Source organism: Cryptomeria japonica, chromosome 8 (assembly GCF_030272615.1).
Source record: "Cryptomeria japonica chromosome 8, Sugi_1.0, whole genome shotgun sequence".
In the NCBI taxonomy this organism is placed as follows: domain Eukaryota; kingdom Viridiplantae; phylum Streptophyta; class Pinopsida; order Cupressales; family Cupressaceae; genus Cryptomeria; species Cryptomeria japonica.
The window spans coordinates 298,667,652-298,684,806 of record NC_081412.1 but is presented as its reverse complement, the minus strand read 5'-3'; the positions used below and the strand labels follow the sequence as shown (position 1 = coordinate 298,684,806).

General features: G+C 35.3%; 1 protein-coding gene across 3 annotated transcripts in view; it reads right to left on the bottom strand.

The window, feature by feature from the left end:
* The window catches only part of LOC131035899 (structural maintenance of chromosomes flexible hinge domain-containing protein GMI1), a 254,949-nt gene extending 238,964 nt beyond the window's left edge, over window positions 1-15,985 (bottom strand). Inside the window, exons 1-6 of one of the 3 annotated variants that reach the window (XM_057967665.2) lie at window positions 15,685-15,985; window positions 15,215-15,582; window positions 11,118-11,156; window positions 5,743-5,775; window positions 5,403-5,489; window positions 5,220-5,275 (exon numbers count right to left, since the gene is read on the bottom strand). In XM_057967665.2, the coding sequence (XP_057823648.2) occupies window positions 5,220-5,275; window positions 5,403-5,489; window positions 5,743-5,775; window positions 11,118-11,156; window positions 15,215-15,568 (569 nt within the window). In that variant the 5' untranslated portion in view covers window positions 15,569-15,582; window positions 15,685-15,985. Of the gene's footprint in view, window positions 1-5,219; window positions 5,276-5,402; window positions 5,490-5,742; window positions 5,776-11,117; window positions 11,157-15,214 lie in introns of all 3 variants that reach the window. The other 2 variants (XM_057967666.2, XM_057967667.2) reach the window with 2 other exon arrangements.
* Window positions 15,986-17,155: the final 1,170 nt, after the last annotated feature.

Genomic DNA, 17,155 nt, shown 5'->3' with positions numbered 1-17,155 from the left:
AGGACTTAGACGAATTTGACAGTGAATGCTCTCTTTCTTTTTTGGATTTTCAGATTTAGACTTCAAAAAAGGATAAAAAGGACAAGGGTTTAGAAGTTCTATGCTACTCCTAATAACTCAACAGATGGTAAAGATTAGGTGAAACCAATAACAATACTTTGCTTCGCCACTCTAAGGACAACTACACAAAGCAAGTGCAATCTTCTAGGGTTGTGCTAAAGGATCTATACTATGAATAATACCATCCAACGAACAATATTTATCCAAAGTAAGAGCTAAAGCATCCACAATGATAAGCTCAAGCAATTTACACATTGAACAAAAATCATTCATTCAAAGAAAGCATGAGCAATTGTTTCACCAATCTATACTATCAAATCGTTCATTCATCTAACAACTTTGAAAAAGCAAATTTACCCTAACCGAATCTATTCTATTATTGAAGAAAATATGCAACCATGCAACCACGTGATAACAATAAGGTTTCAAAGCAAACTGCAAATGAACTTATATTACCAAAGGAGCTCTTAGCAACAATTTCATAAATCTCTCCACACAACAAAATGAGAGAATGGGAGTTTATTTAGAGTTTCAGAAAACAAATGAAAGGTCGAGATCAATCTAAGATCAACAGCTATGATCAAAACATAACCCCCCAATTAGGGTTTCCCAAAATAACATCAAGAACAAATGCATGAAGGACAAGTGGCGCGAGGAGCAATCTCCTAGGAAGTTGCATCCTTATCTTCTCGAGTGGCAGTATGTTCAATGACCCTGGACATGATCAAATTGACCTCCATTGTGACATGTGGCAGCATATTGACCTTGAATTCCAATCCGTCCAAGTCATCTGCACATGCGGCAAAAGCAATCTCCCGTTCCAACTCTTGCTTCTCGAAGGCATCCCGGATGGACAAGAAATTCGATGCCTTAGTAAAATTCTGCTTCAGGACTGGTCCAGTGATGGCGAAGAAAATCTCCTGAGTTCTGAGTTTTAGACTTTCCACTTGCATATCATTTTCTCATATTGTCTCCTTCTCAAGTTGATCAGCAGCTACAAGGAAAATCTTGTTTTGAATTTCTCTAATCTGCTCCTCAGCCTTAATACTATCAACCTTCACTTTTTCTAGGGCTTCACTTTGTGCAACCAATGCCCAGTACCATGTGTTGAAATCATATGCAGCCCCTGCTGCGATTACTTTTCCATCAATCAAATCTTGCTTAGGAATTCCTTTCAACACTCTAAGGCATGGGATAATTCTGTCCTTGACATCATGAAGGTCATCCCACACTTTTGCCATGTTCGCAATCCTGGAGAGCAAAAAGGAAGCCTATCCATATGCCAACATTAATCTTTCCACAAATGTGGTTGCTTCTTCACTTTTGCTCGCTATCCACTCCTTAGCCTCTCTGGCTGTTACCTTTTCTTCTTCAAAATCTTTGATTGCTTCCTGTGAGTAACTCAAAAGCGGAGGAGCTTCTGCATCACCTTGATTAAGAGGCTTGGTCAAGTGTTGAATATATTCCTTTAGGCGCTCAACTTCCCTCTTGTATTCTCTTTTCTTTCATATCTCCTTTTCCAATCTCACTTTCATGGAAGTAACTGAATTATCCAAGTCCTCGACCTCTTGACCCTTTGTAATTGGTCCTAAGTCGATGGTGGTGATTTCATACTCCTGAGGATTAATATCCTCCTTTGCCTTATCCACTTTCGATACAACAATCTGAACTATACGGCAGCTAGTTTCATCCCTCTAAATTGTGGAAAACCTCTTGGCTGACTTAGGTGTAGCAAACTTCCCTAATCTGGCCAAGAAATCGATCATGTCAGCTTCTTCCTGGACTACTTCCATAGGTACTTTTATTTTCAACCTATTAGGAATCATATAGGTTGTTCAATGCCTTCTTCCTGATTACTTTCTTCACATGGAATATCCTAACCTCCTCAAAGAGCGGAAATTATTCCCTTCTGAAATTCCTCGCCCAGAATATCCATTTCATTTTCTAATTCAAGTATCTTCGTGCCTATAGGAGATGGGGGTTCTTCGTCTTCCTGCTAGATTGACTCCATATTTCCCTCATGGATTGGAGAAGGAATCTTTATTTCAGCCAATGATTCATCCTCAATAGTTAATACATCGTTCACATTTTTGGACATGGCAGAATGGGATGGCTCTGATCTATGCTTCTTCTGGGCAAGTTCCTCGTTCACAACTGTCTTCCCCTTTGACCTTGAAGAGCTCTCAATCGCTTCCTTCCTTTTCCTGGAATTAGCGTTTTCATTTCACTCGGCACTTTGGGACGCTTCTGCATTTGAAGAATATGATTCCATTTCGCCCATCAAGTTATAAGTGAGGGTCAAATTCTTCGCCTTAGCACTTGGACTAGCTGATCAACCCACCATTGTGAATATTTGACAACTGGCCACATTAAGGTGGCTAAATCTGCGAGCTCTGGTTCTGACCATTAAGGTGGGAATCATATGTTCGTCATTGAGGCAGTGTGTGCCATAATTATTGGCCAAGTCAAGTCACGTCAGGGTCTGAAAAGCCATAAATCTCCTTTTCATCAATCCCATCCGCAACCAAATTAGCTAGTCAATTTGCCTCCAAATTGGCCTCACAATATACGTGGCATACCACGAAGTCGAAAACCCCGCTTAAAAGTTCAAGCACTACCTCAAGCAAAGTGTTGAATAGCCAACTCAAAGTGAACCAATTTCAAAGAGCATCGACCATGATCGCTAAGTCCCCTTCAATCTCCAGCTTGTCAATCTTTAGCTATCGTGCCAATTTTAAACCCCATAAAAGTGTGTGGAACTCTGCAAGATTGTTTATCCCTATTGGCAAAGGCTTGGAAAGGTGGGCAATTTCATCACCTTTCGAATTACAAATGCAACAACTAGCACCCGATATGCTAGGATTACCCTTCGAAGCGCCATCAAAGTTGAGTTTGCACTAATCATGTTGCAACGATTGCCACCTTGCATTTTCTTTGACATTCTAGGCCTCAACACCACTAGCCCCATTAACAAGGGCTACTTAGAAAAGATATTAATTATTAAGTAAAATAATACTAAATTTTAAATATGTTAAAATTAAATATTAATTTTTATAAAAATTTAATATAAAAAAACAATATTTAATTTTTTATTACTATCAAAAAATATAAATATGAAATGCATGTTTAAATTTTGAAAAAAAAATAAAAAGTAAGCTCAAAATAGAAATGGAGGGTCGCGAATCACAACTTTGTGCAGCTTGTAGGTCCTTGCCACAATTTAATATAAATAAAACAATATTTAATTTTTTATTACTATCAATATTTTAATTTAAAAATATAAATACGAAATGCATGTTTAAATTTTTATAAAATATAGAAAAACAAAAGAAAAACTAAGCTCAAAATAGAAATGGAGGGTCGCGAGTCACAACTTTGTGGAGCTTGTAGGTCCATGCCACTACCAAGCTATGCATCCATGATCCATCAAACCATCACAACAACTTATGTCACTCTCTATTTCTATGTTCATGCCTTGCACCTTGAAACCTTTGTCGTGCAACCATGCCTGTAAAAGAAATATACACCGCTAACAAAAGAAAATCAGTCCTCAACAACAAGCTCGTTGAGACTGATAATGTGTTTCATCAAGCTCAAGCTTTAATTTTTTTTTTTAAAAAGCTATTAAACAAATTCCTATTATTCCAATTCTTTTGTATTTCATATTTATAGATGATAATCAGCAAATTGAATAAATTCAGTGTTGAAGTCTTCATAGTATACCGGCTTGGTTATATTCCTTCTTAATGTTCATACCAAGAACTTCAGTGACTTTGGTTCAACCTCAGCATATATTCATCCATCAAACATACTAATTATGATTCCAGGTGCTTTAAATTTACAGCTGATTGTTTGCCAAGAGTTCGACAAAATGCTCATGTTCAAGATATTGGAAAGATGTATCTGAATTTGATCCAAATATGTTTGTGAATGAATATAATTAATCATTGTAATAATCTGAGAGGGATTCCTTCAGATTCTTTCACCTTTAAGTACAAAGATCCTTCGACAGTAGTATCACCAGATCCCATTTATTTTCTATCTACTCTGCCTTACATGGCATGAATTGGAACATGTGAGTTAATCTGCCATTTTGGCATTAGTGCAACTTCAATTGCACTCACTATTAGCCAATTTGGCCAGAGAAATTCTATGATTGTTTAAATTGTAAGTTGGGCAGCTTGTCGTCGACACTTTGCAGTTAATTTTCCTCGTCCTCATTCTTACTCTATATACTCTTACCTTTCCTGCAAGAAAATTATTAGGATTTGGGCTAATGCCCTATGGGGTTATTACATCCCCTATTACAATTAATGAAAAACAAGAAATAAAATAGGGTAATATGTTCAAGATCATTATGTAGTGTCCTAATATTCTTTGCGAACTTGAGATCTTTTCTCTCCTAATGATGGGTCCTAAAGATGGATTTGAAATGTTAAGGTTTTTAATACATGTGCAATGTATCCAAAAGAATGTGCTTTAGAACGTAAGCTGTTCCAAACAAGACCGGTTTAAAAGATGGTACCATGGAAAAAAGAAATTGAATTGCACCAAAAACAAGCCTAGGAAAAATCAGTGACAAAAAACTTGTTAATTAAGGCCTCAACAATGAAGTTGATGGAAAGAAAAGGTGCCTAATAATAACATAGATTTGTACTAGCCAATTGAAGGATGTACATCAAGACGCAAGGCATCTAAAATTAAATACCCACCAAGAAGGCAATTAAGAAGTACTAGATGTTTCAAACCAACAACCACCTATGGAATTATGCAGACAATAAAGTTACACTTTTGGCACGATTGAAGAAACTTGCACCGATAAAGAATGGGCCACCTCAACATGAGCAAATAACAAATTTCACAAGGAAGAAACTACATGAATCAAATGTGCCACAATTAAAGAAACTAACACCGACAGAGAACAAACCAACAGAACATTAGTGAATAATGAAATTCACCATAGAAAAACAAAACACAAAGTTAGACATGAGAAAAAATACCAGAACACGAACTTAAATTACACTAATAAAACAAGCATAGGGGAAAAAAATATCTTGATGAACACCACCTCCAAAAATTGAATTTAAATGCATGAACTACATTCAACATTAAAAAAATGGAATCACCTTGAAATATTTTATTTGCTAGACTTGATTTACCTTATTAAACACCTTTCACCAGACGCATTAGCCCAAACAGCTTGTAAAGAGTTGTCCTACATAAACAAAAACAAGTGTTTGTACACTTTAGCATGCAAATGATAACAATAATATAAAGGACATAAAATAAATTGGTAATTCTAGGCACATAAGAAATTCAATATGCCTTCAAATATGACATACAATTAGATCAGCCAAAGCCGTCTCTGTAGAGTAATCCTGAGGCAAAGCCACCAAAAGATGTGGTTCTGGAGTCACATCCCACATGTCCTGCCAAGCAAATCGACAATGAAAGATTTCCCTGAATGTCAATTATTTATTATTTATTCCATTGGTGTGGAAATTTTTATTTCTAAGCTTCAGTTTTTCCCTTAACCAACAACCCTTTTAGCATTTACATGTTACAAGTGAATGTTCCAAATTTTACAAAAGTCTTGCACTTTCAATCAGCTACTTGTTACAATCATAATTAAGAACTTGTTAAATACTATTATAGTATTATGTAAAGTGGAAAGAAAAGTACCTGATAAGTATGTACAGTATCGATGCCACCGTCCTGAAAAAAATGTAGAGTCATAAATGCAAATGAAAAATAAACATGTAGAATAAGATAAAATTAAAATACTCAAAATTAGAAAGCAAATATTACATTTGCAATAATATTTAAATCTGTATAATAGAGACAATCTTTCTCCTAAGTAGTAGATCCCAATCCTACAGTGTACAAATTACAAACTCTCTCTTCAACTACATGCTGAGCATTTCTACTTGCATCCACATTAATCCATTGGAATTTACAATGTGAATATAATCATCACTAAGATTCTTCCACAATGGATAAAAACCATGGTGCCCATAAAAATGTCACTTTTAACATTTTCAAAAGACCGAAATCTATTAAGTTCTTCAAGCAAAAAGAATAAACTATAGAGAAAATAAACACCAAAACCACAGGTAATATGATAAACCTCAACATCAAAATCACAAAAGAAAAACCAAGCAATAAGTCAAACCACCCTATATTCAACCTCCCCTTAGTGGCATAATGATCCAACTCCATACTCAGCTATGATAATCATATTCATAAATTATTTTAAAAACCAGACCTAACAATATTCGCCAACAATACAAAACACTAATCTATCGTCTCACAAATTGTAATGCATACATCAATAAATAAACTAACAAGCAAGAGAGACATATTCTCTTCTAAAAATTTCATCTAAAAAACAGTGCACTAAATTACAGTCACAAAATCTCATTTTGAAAGGTCATTGCTACCCAACTTTTAAAATCATATCCACAAATTATTTTAAAAACCAGATCCAGTAATCCACAAACAATGCAATACACAATACATTAATTTATAGTCTAGCCAAACGTGATACCTATAACAACAAATAGACAAGAACAAGAATCATGTCAAAGTTTCCTAGAAAGAGAGAGATATTGAATTGTATTATAGAAATTTAAAAGACATCCATAAAAATTGAAGTAAATTACATTGACAAAATCTCATTTTGGAAGCCCTTGATATTTTGCTCTATAATTAGCTAATTGAAGTTCTAGTCCACGTACAGACATAGCAATCTGTATCAGAGACACTGCTTTTGATTTGGTATGTTATGCGAAAGCATACTTCTACAACAAGGCAGCATCATAGACCTTTGCCATCACTAGTCCCAAGTATGCTCACAAAATATTAAAATACTGAATGATGTGATTCCAAAATATATTTATGACCACTTTCTACATGCTTGTACTACATCTGATAGCCATTAAAAATTTGTAAAAATGACACTTCGACAAGCTGATGGTACAAAGCTTGGGCCTCTGCCAAGTTATTAGTTCCGTTGTGAAGATCAATAGCAATGGCACTAATGGTGTTTCCCGAATGATCTCTCAAGACACAACCTCCTCCAGATTTACCTGGGTTACCTTTAGATGCCCCATCAAAATTTAGCTTTAATTTTCCTTTCGGAGGAGGAATCCAGGCTATTATACTTCTGTCTAACTTAGATTTAGTATTTTGAAAGTAGCTGCCTTGAAAAGGTAACTTGATGTCTTCCCACTCCTTCAAGATGAATGCACATCCCAGATGGTGAAAGAGGAGCTTACTGATTTAAATTTTCTAACATAAGCATTGACAACTTCAGAAATGAGTTTTATTTGGACGGAAACTTGGATGACATCTGCTTTTTCATTTCTGAAAATCCTGCAGTTTCTTTCCCACCAGATATTCCATACTATCAGCAAGGGGGCTATCCTCCAAATGCTAGCATAAAGAGATCCTCTATTCAACAATGGCCAGCTAGAAAATAAGTTCCATAAAGTATTGGGAAATGGGCCATACAAGTTTATTTTTTTCTTGATTGAAACCCAACAAATTTGAGCAAAGGGGCATTGTAGATGTGGATGGTCAGTATCCTCTAGAGATTCCCCCCCCCCCCCGCCCCCCCCAACACAGAAACAAAGGAAAGGTTCAGCCAGGCCTAGTTTAGCCAATCTTGAGCTAGTAAGGACCATTTGCTTCAAGGCCAGCCATGTGAAACAGCCCACTTTAGGTAGAATTATATCATTCCAACAAAAGGAATATGCTCTATGCTTCTCGGAATGATCACCTTGACTGGTTAGGGATTTATGCCCTTGTTTTACTGTGTAGGCTCCTGATTTGGATGAGGCCTAGATAATTTTATCTGGATCATCTGATTTGAAAATGATTCTATGTTTTAGAAGCTCTTGCAAGGCCTCTATTTGGTCCTGTGGAATGGGAGGAGCAGAAAAATCTTTCCAAGTCAAAATTTGAGTATTTGGATCAGCTGGCTGCAGTTAGTCTTTAACTTTTGAGCCCCAAGATAAGGAAAGAACAACTTTTGCTTGGGTTAACTGTTGCAAACTTTGAACAGGAGGATAATCATTCCAAGAATCCTCCCAAAATAGGGCCTTTTCCCCATTATGGACCTGCCATGATAAATATGGAGTTAAAATCTCTCTACATGAAAGCAAAAATTTCCACATAGCTGAACCTGAGGGAGGGTTTGAAATTGTGAAAATTCTAGAACGATATGTAGAATCTAGATATTTTCTTTGCATGATTTGACACCACTTTGTCTCTAGCTTTGTATACATTAACCATACAATCTTAGCCCCAAAGAAAGATTTCTTGCATTTAAGTTGTGTACTGCTGCTCCACCTTTCAATTTGTCATTACATATGTTTTCCAATGAAACTCAAGGGATCTTTTTCTTGTTATCAATGTTTCCCTTCCATGGGAATTGTCTGATGACCTTTTCTATTTCAAAAATTATTGATTTTGGGGCTTGAAGAACCACCATAAAGTAGTTCAGAATGGCTGAAATCACTGATTTAATCATCTGTAACCAGACAGGAAGGGACAACCACCTTCCTTTCCAAGAGGAGATCTTATTTTCAATAATTTGGATCAATTTATTCCAATATACAGTTCTCATTGCACCCATGAAAAAAGCAATTCTCAGAGATTTAGACAGGAGATCTACTATTTGAAACCCCAAAGTATTGGTTATTCTTTAAGAAGGTTAGAGGTGTTAAAGATATAGATTTTCGATTTACTAGCATTAAACTTTTGAACAGATGCTGAGGAACAAAGTTTTAGGACTCGGATGGCGTGGACTTGGCAGCCCAAAATAGGACTCGGACTCGGACTCATGACTCGGCATGGACATGCCAAAAAAAGCTAGGCTAGGACTCAGCAAATAAAACCATACTTTTTTACAACAAAAAAAAAAAAAAAAATAATGTATTTAGAGAACATAAAAGCCTAATTTGACTATCAATTTGTCATAATTCAAACATTACACGAGTCATATGATCTTCAAACACTCAATATTTGAAATCTCATAATTCATACTCAATAATTAGCGGGGGTTTGGGTGTGGAGACCCTAATGGATTTGAGGGGCAGCAATGATAAAAGGTGCACAAGGTGTTTCACCTTTACCCTCCTCCATGCTCTACCAATCCTTTTTATCAGGTAGTCCCTAGCCTAAAGGCAATAAAAATATTTCTCAAGTGCATTGCATCAAACATGTGTCACTTGCTCTTTGGAGTCATGGACGTGTTTAATCTATTTTTATTTCTTTTTTGTGCCATCCATTTATTGTGTTGCTCCTATCCTTTTGATAGGAATTCTTTTTATTCATTTTGCCAACATTTAGTTATGGTGTTACATTCTACCTTCTTATAGGTTTGTATAATAAGGTTGAGCATGGACTTCTTTGGAGCATATATCCCCTTTCCTTTTCAAAAACACCCCAAATATTAGGTCCCTCAAATTGAGATGTCACAACTGGAGGTATTTATCAAATTCTCCCAACACTTGAACTTCCGCTCATTCATTGGTATAAAGTGAGTATAAACCACATTGAAAATTGGATGTGGTAGTCTACCCAATTACAACACTCGTTTACACATATTATCACAAAAAATCTCCTTGAAATTTGAACATGGGTCTCAAATTTCAGTTCTCTTTTTTTAATCTCTTGCTCTTGCCCATATATCTTCCTTTAAATGAAGAAAGTATTTAAATCTATAGAAATGGTTGATCTCTCAAATTCTTTTTGGATCAAGTACATACTTGAGAAGCATTACTCTTAACCACTCCGTAAGAAGATATCACGGAACCTTGAAGTTATCTAAATGAGCATGCTGAAAATTTTCGTACTTTGGGATTGGAGCTACCAATAGAATAAAAGAGAGTTGGTCATTTGTAGTACTATGCAATAAAGGTCTCTAACTAGGATAAAGTTAGCCTCTCTTAGTGGACACAAATTGACAGCTTATATGGAAGATTTAAAGATGGACAATTGCTAGACATTGTATTGTACAAACGGAATATGGTCAACAACATACAAGATGTTTACGCTAGGGGCCAAATGTACAGCAATAAGGTAAAGTACAATTAAACACAAGCTAAATGTAGAATAAAACAATAAAATAAATAATGTTCAATCATAAAGTAACTAAATATAATGGAAATTAAACTATAGGGTAGAGAGATATTCACGTAAGACCAATTTGTAGGTACAATAACCAACCCCTTAGCTTTAGCACTTGTGGAGAGATTTTTCTAGGTAAAGTTGAGGCACATTGAAAAAACCCTATTAGACCACTGCTGAGAAATCAAGGACCTGGAATACAATTGAGGTAGAACTCTTATCCTTGATCTTTGAAGATATTTGCATTTAAACTTGCCTTCCTATAATATGGTACTCCTTCCCCGAGTCCTCTAAGGGCAAGTGAAGCAAAAAAGTCCATTTCTAATTTCCGAAATGAAAACAAGGAACCTATGAAAAGGTGGGATCAATACGCTAAAATCTACATTTCAAACAGCCCACATCCCCAACCTAGCTAAGGCATAAAATTGGTTTGTAAATCATCAACCCAACCTTCAATGTTGATGGGTCAAGGAGGAATAATCACATCACTAATCAAGTTGGTGATGTTTGACAATAAAGAATAATGAATACAGATGAAAGGGAACAAAGGAACAAAGGGATTTTGGGGGAGCAAAAGCCAAGAATGAGGATAAATCAAAGAAAACTAGGCAAAAAGTGTTGGGCCAAAATGATGGGAACTAAAATGCAACTAACATGCAACAACAAGGACCCACAACACACTTATTGACTAGAATGAAGTCAAAATGAGGGAAACTAAGAGAAAAGTGTTAGCCATGAAGAAGAGCACCAATGGGAAAGATGCAATAATAATGACCAACAACACACCTCTCAACAAGTGCTTACCCCAATCCCCCTATTTGGGCCATTAATTTGCCCAAGTCCTAACTAAACAAAATAATTTAAGGTCATTTTCAAATGTATAGACCATAGAGGCAATAGTTTGCAAAAAATCACGATTATACCTGATTAATCATGAATCCTGGAGCCAACCGATTTATTCCCTGAAAACATCCCAATTCACAAAAAAATCATTGACCCAAATTTCAACAATGTTTTGCATTTAAATCACTTTTAAATCATGTTAAAAACCCAAAAAAATGGCAAAAAAAGTTAAAAAAAAACCATTGTAAAAACTTGCAAAACCCTAGAAAAACTCGTGAAATTACTGAATTGCTTAGAAATAGGGTTGATTCGGGACGAAATCAAAGTCAATGTGGAATTAACGTTGAAAAAGTTTGTTATTTTGTCCATTTATGAGGGGTTCATCATTCCCCACACTTCACTTGTTCAAATCCATGAGCTCAACGACCCAACAAAGGCAGAAAGCCCACAAGCTCAATGGCCCAGTAGGGGTTTGAACCTTGGTGGCTACCTCACCAATGGAGTGTTTCTACCACAACACTAAACGTCTGAAGACTTATATAATATATATAGATATAGATATATGATATTTAATTTATAATTGATATAGTTAAATTTTGCTCAAACAAAGACATACAATTCATTATGTGAGCAATATATCCAAAGCGCTCCACGAAATATATCTGAATGACAGCAAACAAGCTTACATAGTTGTAATAAAAGAGCATCCAGCACACAATCATTAAAATTTTTGTCTACCTAAAATAGTAGTTGCAAGCTAGGTATTGCCAAAACCAATGGCTTGCTAATCTTTTACTTCAGCTAAACAAATGCCTTTTGTTGAATTCTACCCCATATAAAAGACTTACCAATTCCCATCAGGGAATATAAAGCATTGCAACTTACCAATTGCCATCAGGGAATATAAAGCATTGCAACTATGGAATATGATTTGATAAGCTTTCTCAAATATAGAACTATCCTTAGAAAACTCCTTGCTTCAATCACAATGAAAGTCTCAGATCACTTCAAAATGGCTTCCACTTTTACTAAATTCCTAACAATGGCTGGATCTCTATCTGATAAATTTGGATCTCGGCTACTTCATAGACTTAGCTAATCTTTGATCTCAGACTTAGACAACTATTTGGTGTATTTGGTGACTGCCCAAATGAATATTTGCCTATGTAATCAGCAATATGGATATAAACAACAAAAATAATTTTCTACAATCATGGATTAAACTCTATTTTATTTACTCTATATATCTCTATGTTATGGAAATGCCCTTAAGTTTTTAAAAAAGTAGTTTGTGTCTATTTTTCTACAATTTTTTATGATTTTTTAAAATCCAATTTACCCACTTTTTCAAAAAATCTTGTACTTTTGGTTTGCCAATTTTTTCCCCAAATGATTTGTGTTGCTATAATATAAATCATTGCAATTGTGGAATATGATTTGATAAGCTTTCTAAAATATTGAATCAACCCTACAAAACTCCTTGCCTGAATCACAATGAAATTCTTGGATCACTTCAAAATGGCTTCCACTTTTACTATTTGTCTATTAACTTTTGATTTCAGTTACTTCATAGACTTAGCTAATATTTGATCTCAGACTTGGACAACTATTTGGTGTATTTGGTAACTGCCTCTATGTAATCAGCAATATGAATATAAACAACGAAAAATTATTTTCTACTATTCATGGGTTAAACTATATTTTATTTGCTCTTTATATCTCTATGCTATGAAATGCCCTTAAGTTTTTTAAAATAATAGTTTCTCTTTTTCTACAAATTTTTATGTTTTTTTTTTTATAAAATACGATTTTTTCCTATTTTTTGCTAGTTATTTCCCGATTTTTTCAAAAAATCTTATACTTTGGTTTGCCAATTTTTCCCCAAATGATTTTTGCTACTATGGTATATACTAACACTTCAATTTTCAATGCTTATTTGACCAACAACAAGAAAGCCTCTCACTTGGGTGAATGTTGTTGCAAAAGGAGTGGATTGCATTCCTAATAAGATTATAAATCATGAAAATCCTAATGGTCACACTCAAGTCAAATGTTTGGAATATAAGTACAAAGCCTCCTTGAATCTAAACTCTCTTTGGGACTTTGTGAGCTATCTCTATCTCTTATCGACCTAAGAAAGAGCTTCACCTAGGATTGTTTCTCTATGGCTAAGAAGAAGAATAAGGAAAGCATGAGAAGACAACTATCACCTCCCACTCAAGGGTCATCCATGCAATTGGTAGGAAGAAGAGAATAAAATTGGATAAGTGAGCTACTAGAGAGAGAGAGAGAGTATCATCAAAAATAGAAATGATAAACTCCAAGAGGAGACATTGGAAATGAATACTCAAGTTGCCTAGAGACTAGTCACCAAAATAATTAAGTGATAGGATTCCTAAGCCCTGTCCAATGTCAAATTTAATCAATAAACAATGCAAATGGCTAAAGGAGGTTATGAAGATTGCTGATAAAAAACATGGAGGTCTCCATGGCTTGCTTCATGAGATATTTATATATTTAGAATTATAGCAAATCTGGGGAAGGAGTTTCTGAAAGGCTTCCTTCCCATTTGATTTTAAAAATGTTGCCTAAGAAAACATTGACCCAAGTGCTTAATTCTAATCCTCACTGTACAAGTGATTACTATTTGTAAATAGGCATTATTAGAAGTTCTTTGCATCAAGTACTTATAAGTGTCTGGTTTTTGCTAATATAGTTGCTATATATGTTGTTTCTTTGTCATCCAAACAAGTATAGGCAACCCTTGTGTAAGAAGTAACCACTTAAATAGCATGCAAATGTTTTATGTATTTCTCTAATCTCCACGGTTTGCATGGAATAATAGCTGGTGTAAGTTAGTGTAAGGCCGTATCCCAGAAACAATTAAAACAGAGGTGTGCACATAAAAATTCAAATCTTGGCTATTTCGTGTATTTTTATTTTATCAAAATTTTGAATACATAATCACTTGCATTGAGTCCATCTCTCGTAAACTGCTAAGAAAGTTGCTTCACACTGCACAAGTGTTCGTGTCATCATTACCTGCCAAGAAACCTGCTTCATACAATATTTTCCGTTCTTGTAAACACTATTCTGTGCATCCTTCAGCTAAGCAGAGTTTCAGTAACGCTATGTTAACTTCTATTCCAGCTGGAAAATTCCGACATAACGCATTTAGCTTTCAGTAGTCCATTTAGTCATCTGCGTGTAAATTTCGTACGGCTTCCTTTGGAGCATTTAGTCCTCTGGCTGATTGCACAAGTTTCAAGCCCATGCTCATCCCCCCTTTATTGCTACCTCTCAAAAAGAACACCGAGACCATGACAATGCCCCGGTTGACCTTTCACGATATAAAACCGAAAAGAATGGTCGATCCCTCAGACAATGTTAGATCCCTCGAACATGACTTCTAAGCCAACAAAATATCTAAAAGTCAATATGTTTATTGGTGCACTATATGGAGGTCCAGTAGAAGCATTATCAATTTATCAAAGTGATTAAAAATACCAGTGACAACATCTACAAATTTGCCATAAAAAGTCGGTTACTAATCGAAGCTTGAAATGACCATTTATTTAAAAAAACACATAAAAATTGAAATAACTTATGAAAAGCATATAATCAACTTCAATTTTTTACATGAGAATTGAATGTTTTACCACAAGGGAAAAAAAAAAGTTCGATAACATGCTGCTTAGTTGAAATAATAGTAAGACCGACTAGGGCATTTAGCATAAAGTAATGCATCCAATAAAATGCGCTTATCTAGGACTATTAGTGTTTTTCTTAGTGCATTATGTACCACGCCAAAGGGAATATATTACAAATCTCATCCTTTAGTCACTACAGAAAATAGTACAAATCTCAGAGTCTAGCCGCTAGTTTAAAAGCTTAATAGCGTATGTCCTGCTGCATTAAAGACAAGAAGGTGACAGCAATGCTAATTCATCAGAACCAAAAAAATACGATGGAAAAAAGAAAGATAAAGATAATATATTCAGCTCCATAGTGTGCTTTCGTGTGTTAAACAAGGGGAACACAACCATTTACCAATATCAAGTATGAAAAAAAAAAACAGAGTTATTTCTGACACTAAAAACAAGTAAAATCATACAACCACACGCAGAGCATAACACAGGAACAGCAGCCAACGAATATGGCGTGGTAATTGGCAAACCTGTAGAATTATAGTGGCAGCTTTGTTAACGGCAGCGAGGGGTATTATCTTTCCGTCTTTAATTTTATTCCCCATGGTATCTTCCAGGTATGCTTGAGTCCACTGGATATGCCTGGATCCCTTATCCGTGTCCCCATTCTCGTACTTTCTCGTCACCGCACGGATGAAGTTCCCCACGCTCATCTCTTCGTCGGGGTTCTCCAAAGTAAGAGTCAAATTGGAGCTGTTAGGAAGCAAGACCCTGTATGTGAATTTCTTCTCCACATTTTGTCGTTCTGGCTCCTTCTTTCTTCTCGAAAAGACGGCTTCTGCGTCCTCTGTGACCGTCCGCTTCCTCTTCGCTCTTTGCGACATCTTTGAATGCTTCCCTACACAAATCCACTAAAATAGCTTAGCAAGCCAAGCCAGGGTTCAAGCAACACAAGAAATGTCCATCTGCCATAAAGCAAAGAAAACCCCAGAATATTTACGCCGCTGAAGCAATGCAATATCTAAATGTAATTCTCCGACTGCGTCAGCTGGAACTGCAGTAATAAAATTGTGATGAAAACAGTTGCTTAGTCGTCAGTCTCGGGACCCCTACTCTCTGTATACCACACTCTCAGTTCTTGTTTCGCATGCAATGTTCGAAATAGCAGGTTTCCGTATATATGAAAAATCCGATGACATAGGGTGGCTCTTTTGCAGAAAAACCGGAGTAGGGAGGTACACAACACTAAAAGTTGCTCCAACTTCTAACACGTGTAAGTTGTACATTCTTACCCATCCTCAACTTAATTAAAGGATGCGCAGTATATATATATATATATATATATATGTGCTGTTGATGTTAAACCTTGGAACCTTTAGGAAGGGCATGTGAATCGATTAGTATTTCCCCCTTCTGACACTTACATTTCTAACCAAAACATTCCAATAAGTTTGATATTTATTGTTCACGCGTGCTTTAAGGGTACCATTAACATCGAGTTTCACATCGTTAATCAAGTTCCTATAAAACTGTGTCATGTCCGGTTTGTTGTTTTGAAGGTCGGGTTACTCCATCATCCATCTTCATCACTAAAGAAGTCTAGCGCAGTAATCTAGGAGCCAATATAACTGAACCGTGGAAGGTCTAGATGCATTCCTCACAGCTTGAATTGCCTTCTCCAGAGTTTAGAGTGCAGAAGGTACATCAAAGCGTACAAGAGTTATTTGAGTTTGTAAGAGTTATTTGAGTTTGTGTGTAATTCTGTAAAGTTTCAATTATTTTTACTTTAAGGAAATAAGAGTCATTTGAGTTTGTGTGTAATTCTGTAAAGTTTCAATTATTTTTACTTTAAGGAAATAAGATTTTGTAGTCTATAGAATTTTTGGTAAGCAGGTTTCTAAAAATCAATTGTGTGTGAATTTTTAAATCAATTTTTTGGATCACACTCCTATCCATCCTAAGATTATTGATAGCACAAGAAGCAAAAAAAGGATGACTAGGCTAGTTGCAAATCAGGGGAAGCTTAAAAAGGTGGGAAAGGAGAGAGAAAGACAAAAAAGAAAAAAAAATACAAGGAGACAAAGAAGAAACATAGACAAAAATAAGCTAAGGACAACAATAAATTATAATAATAAACTACAACCAAAAATTAAAAAATCTTCCTCCTAATTGCACTAGGAACGAAGTGTACAAAAAAGTTAAGAGTAGTTAGTTTTGATTAAGTAAAAGCATGTGGAAGCTTAAAGAGGTGGAAGCAAAAGTTCTCCACCACTAGGCCAACTCAAGCTATACTTAGAAAGAAAAAAGAAAAAGAAAAAAAAAGAGGACCAAAAAGAATACAATAAAATAAGCAAAAATGTAAAAAGGAAGTCAAAAAACTAACTTAAAAGACAAAAATTTAACAAAATAAGAAAGGTAAACAAATATATATAAAAAATAACCTAATAAATAAAAACCAATAAATTAAACAA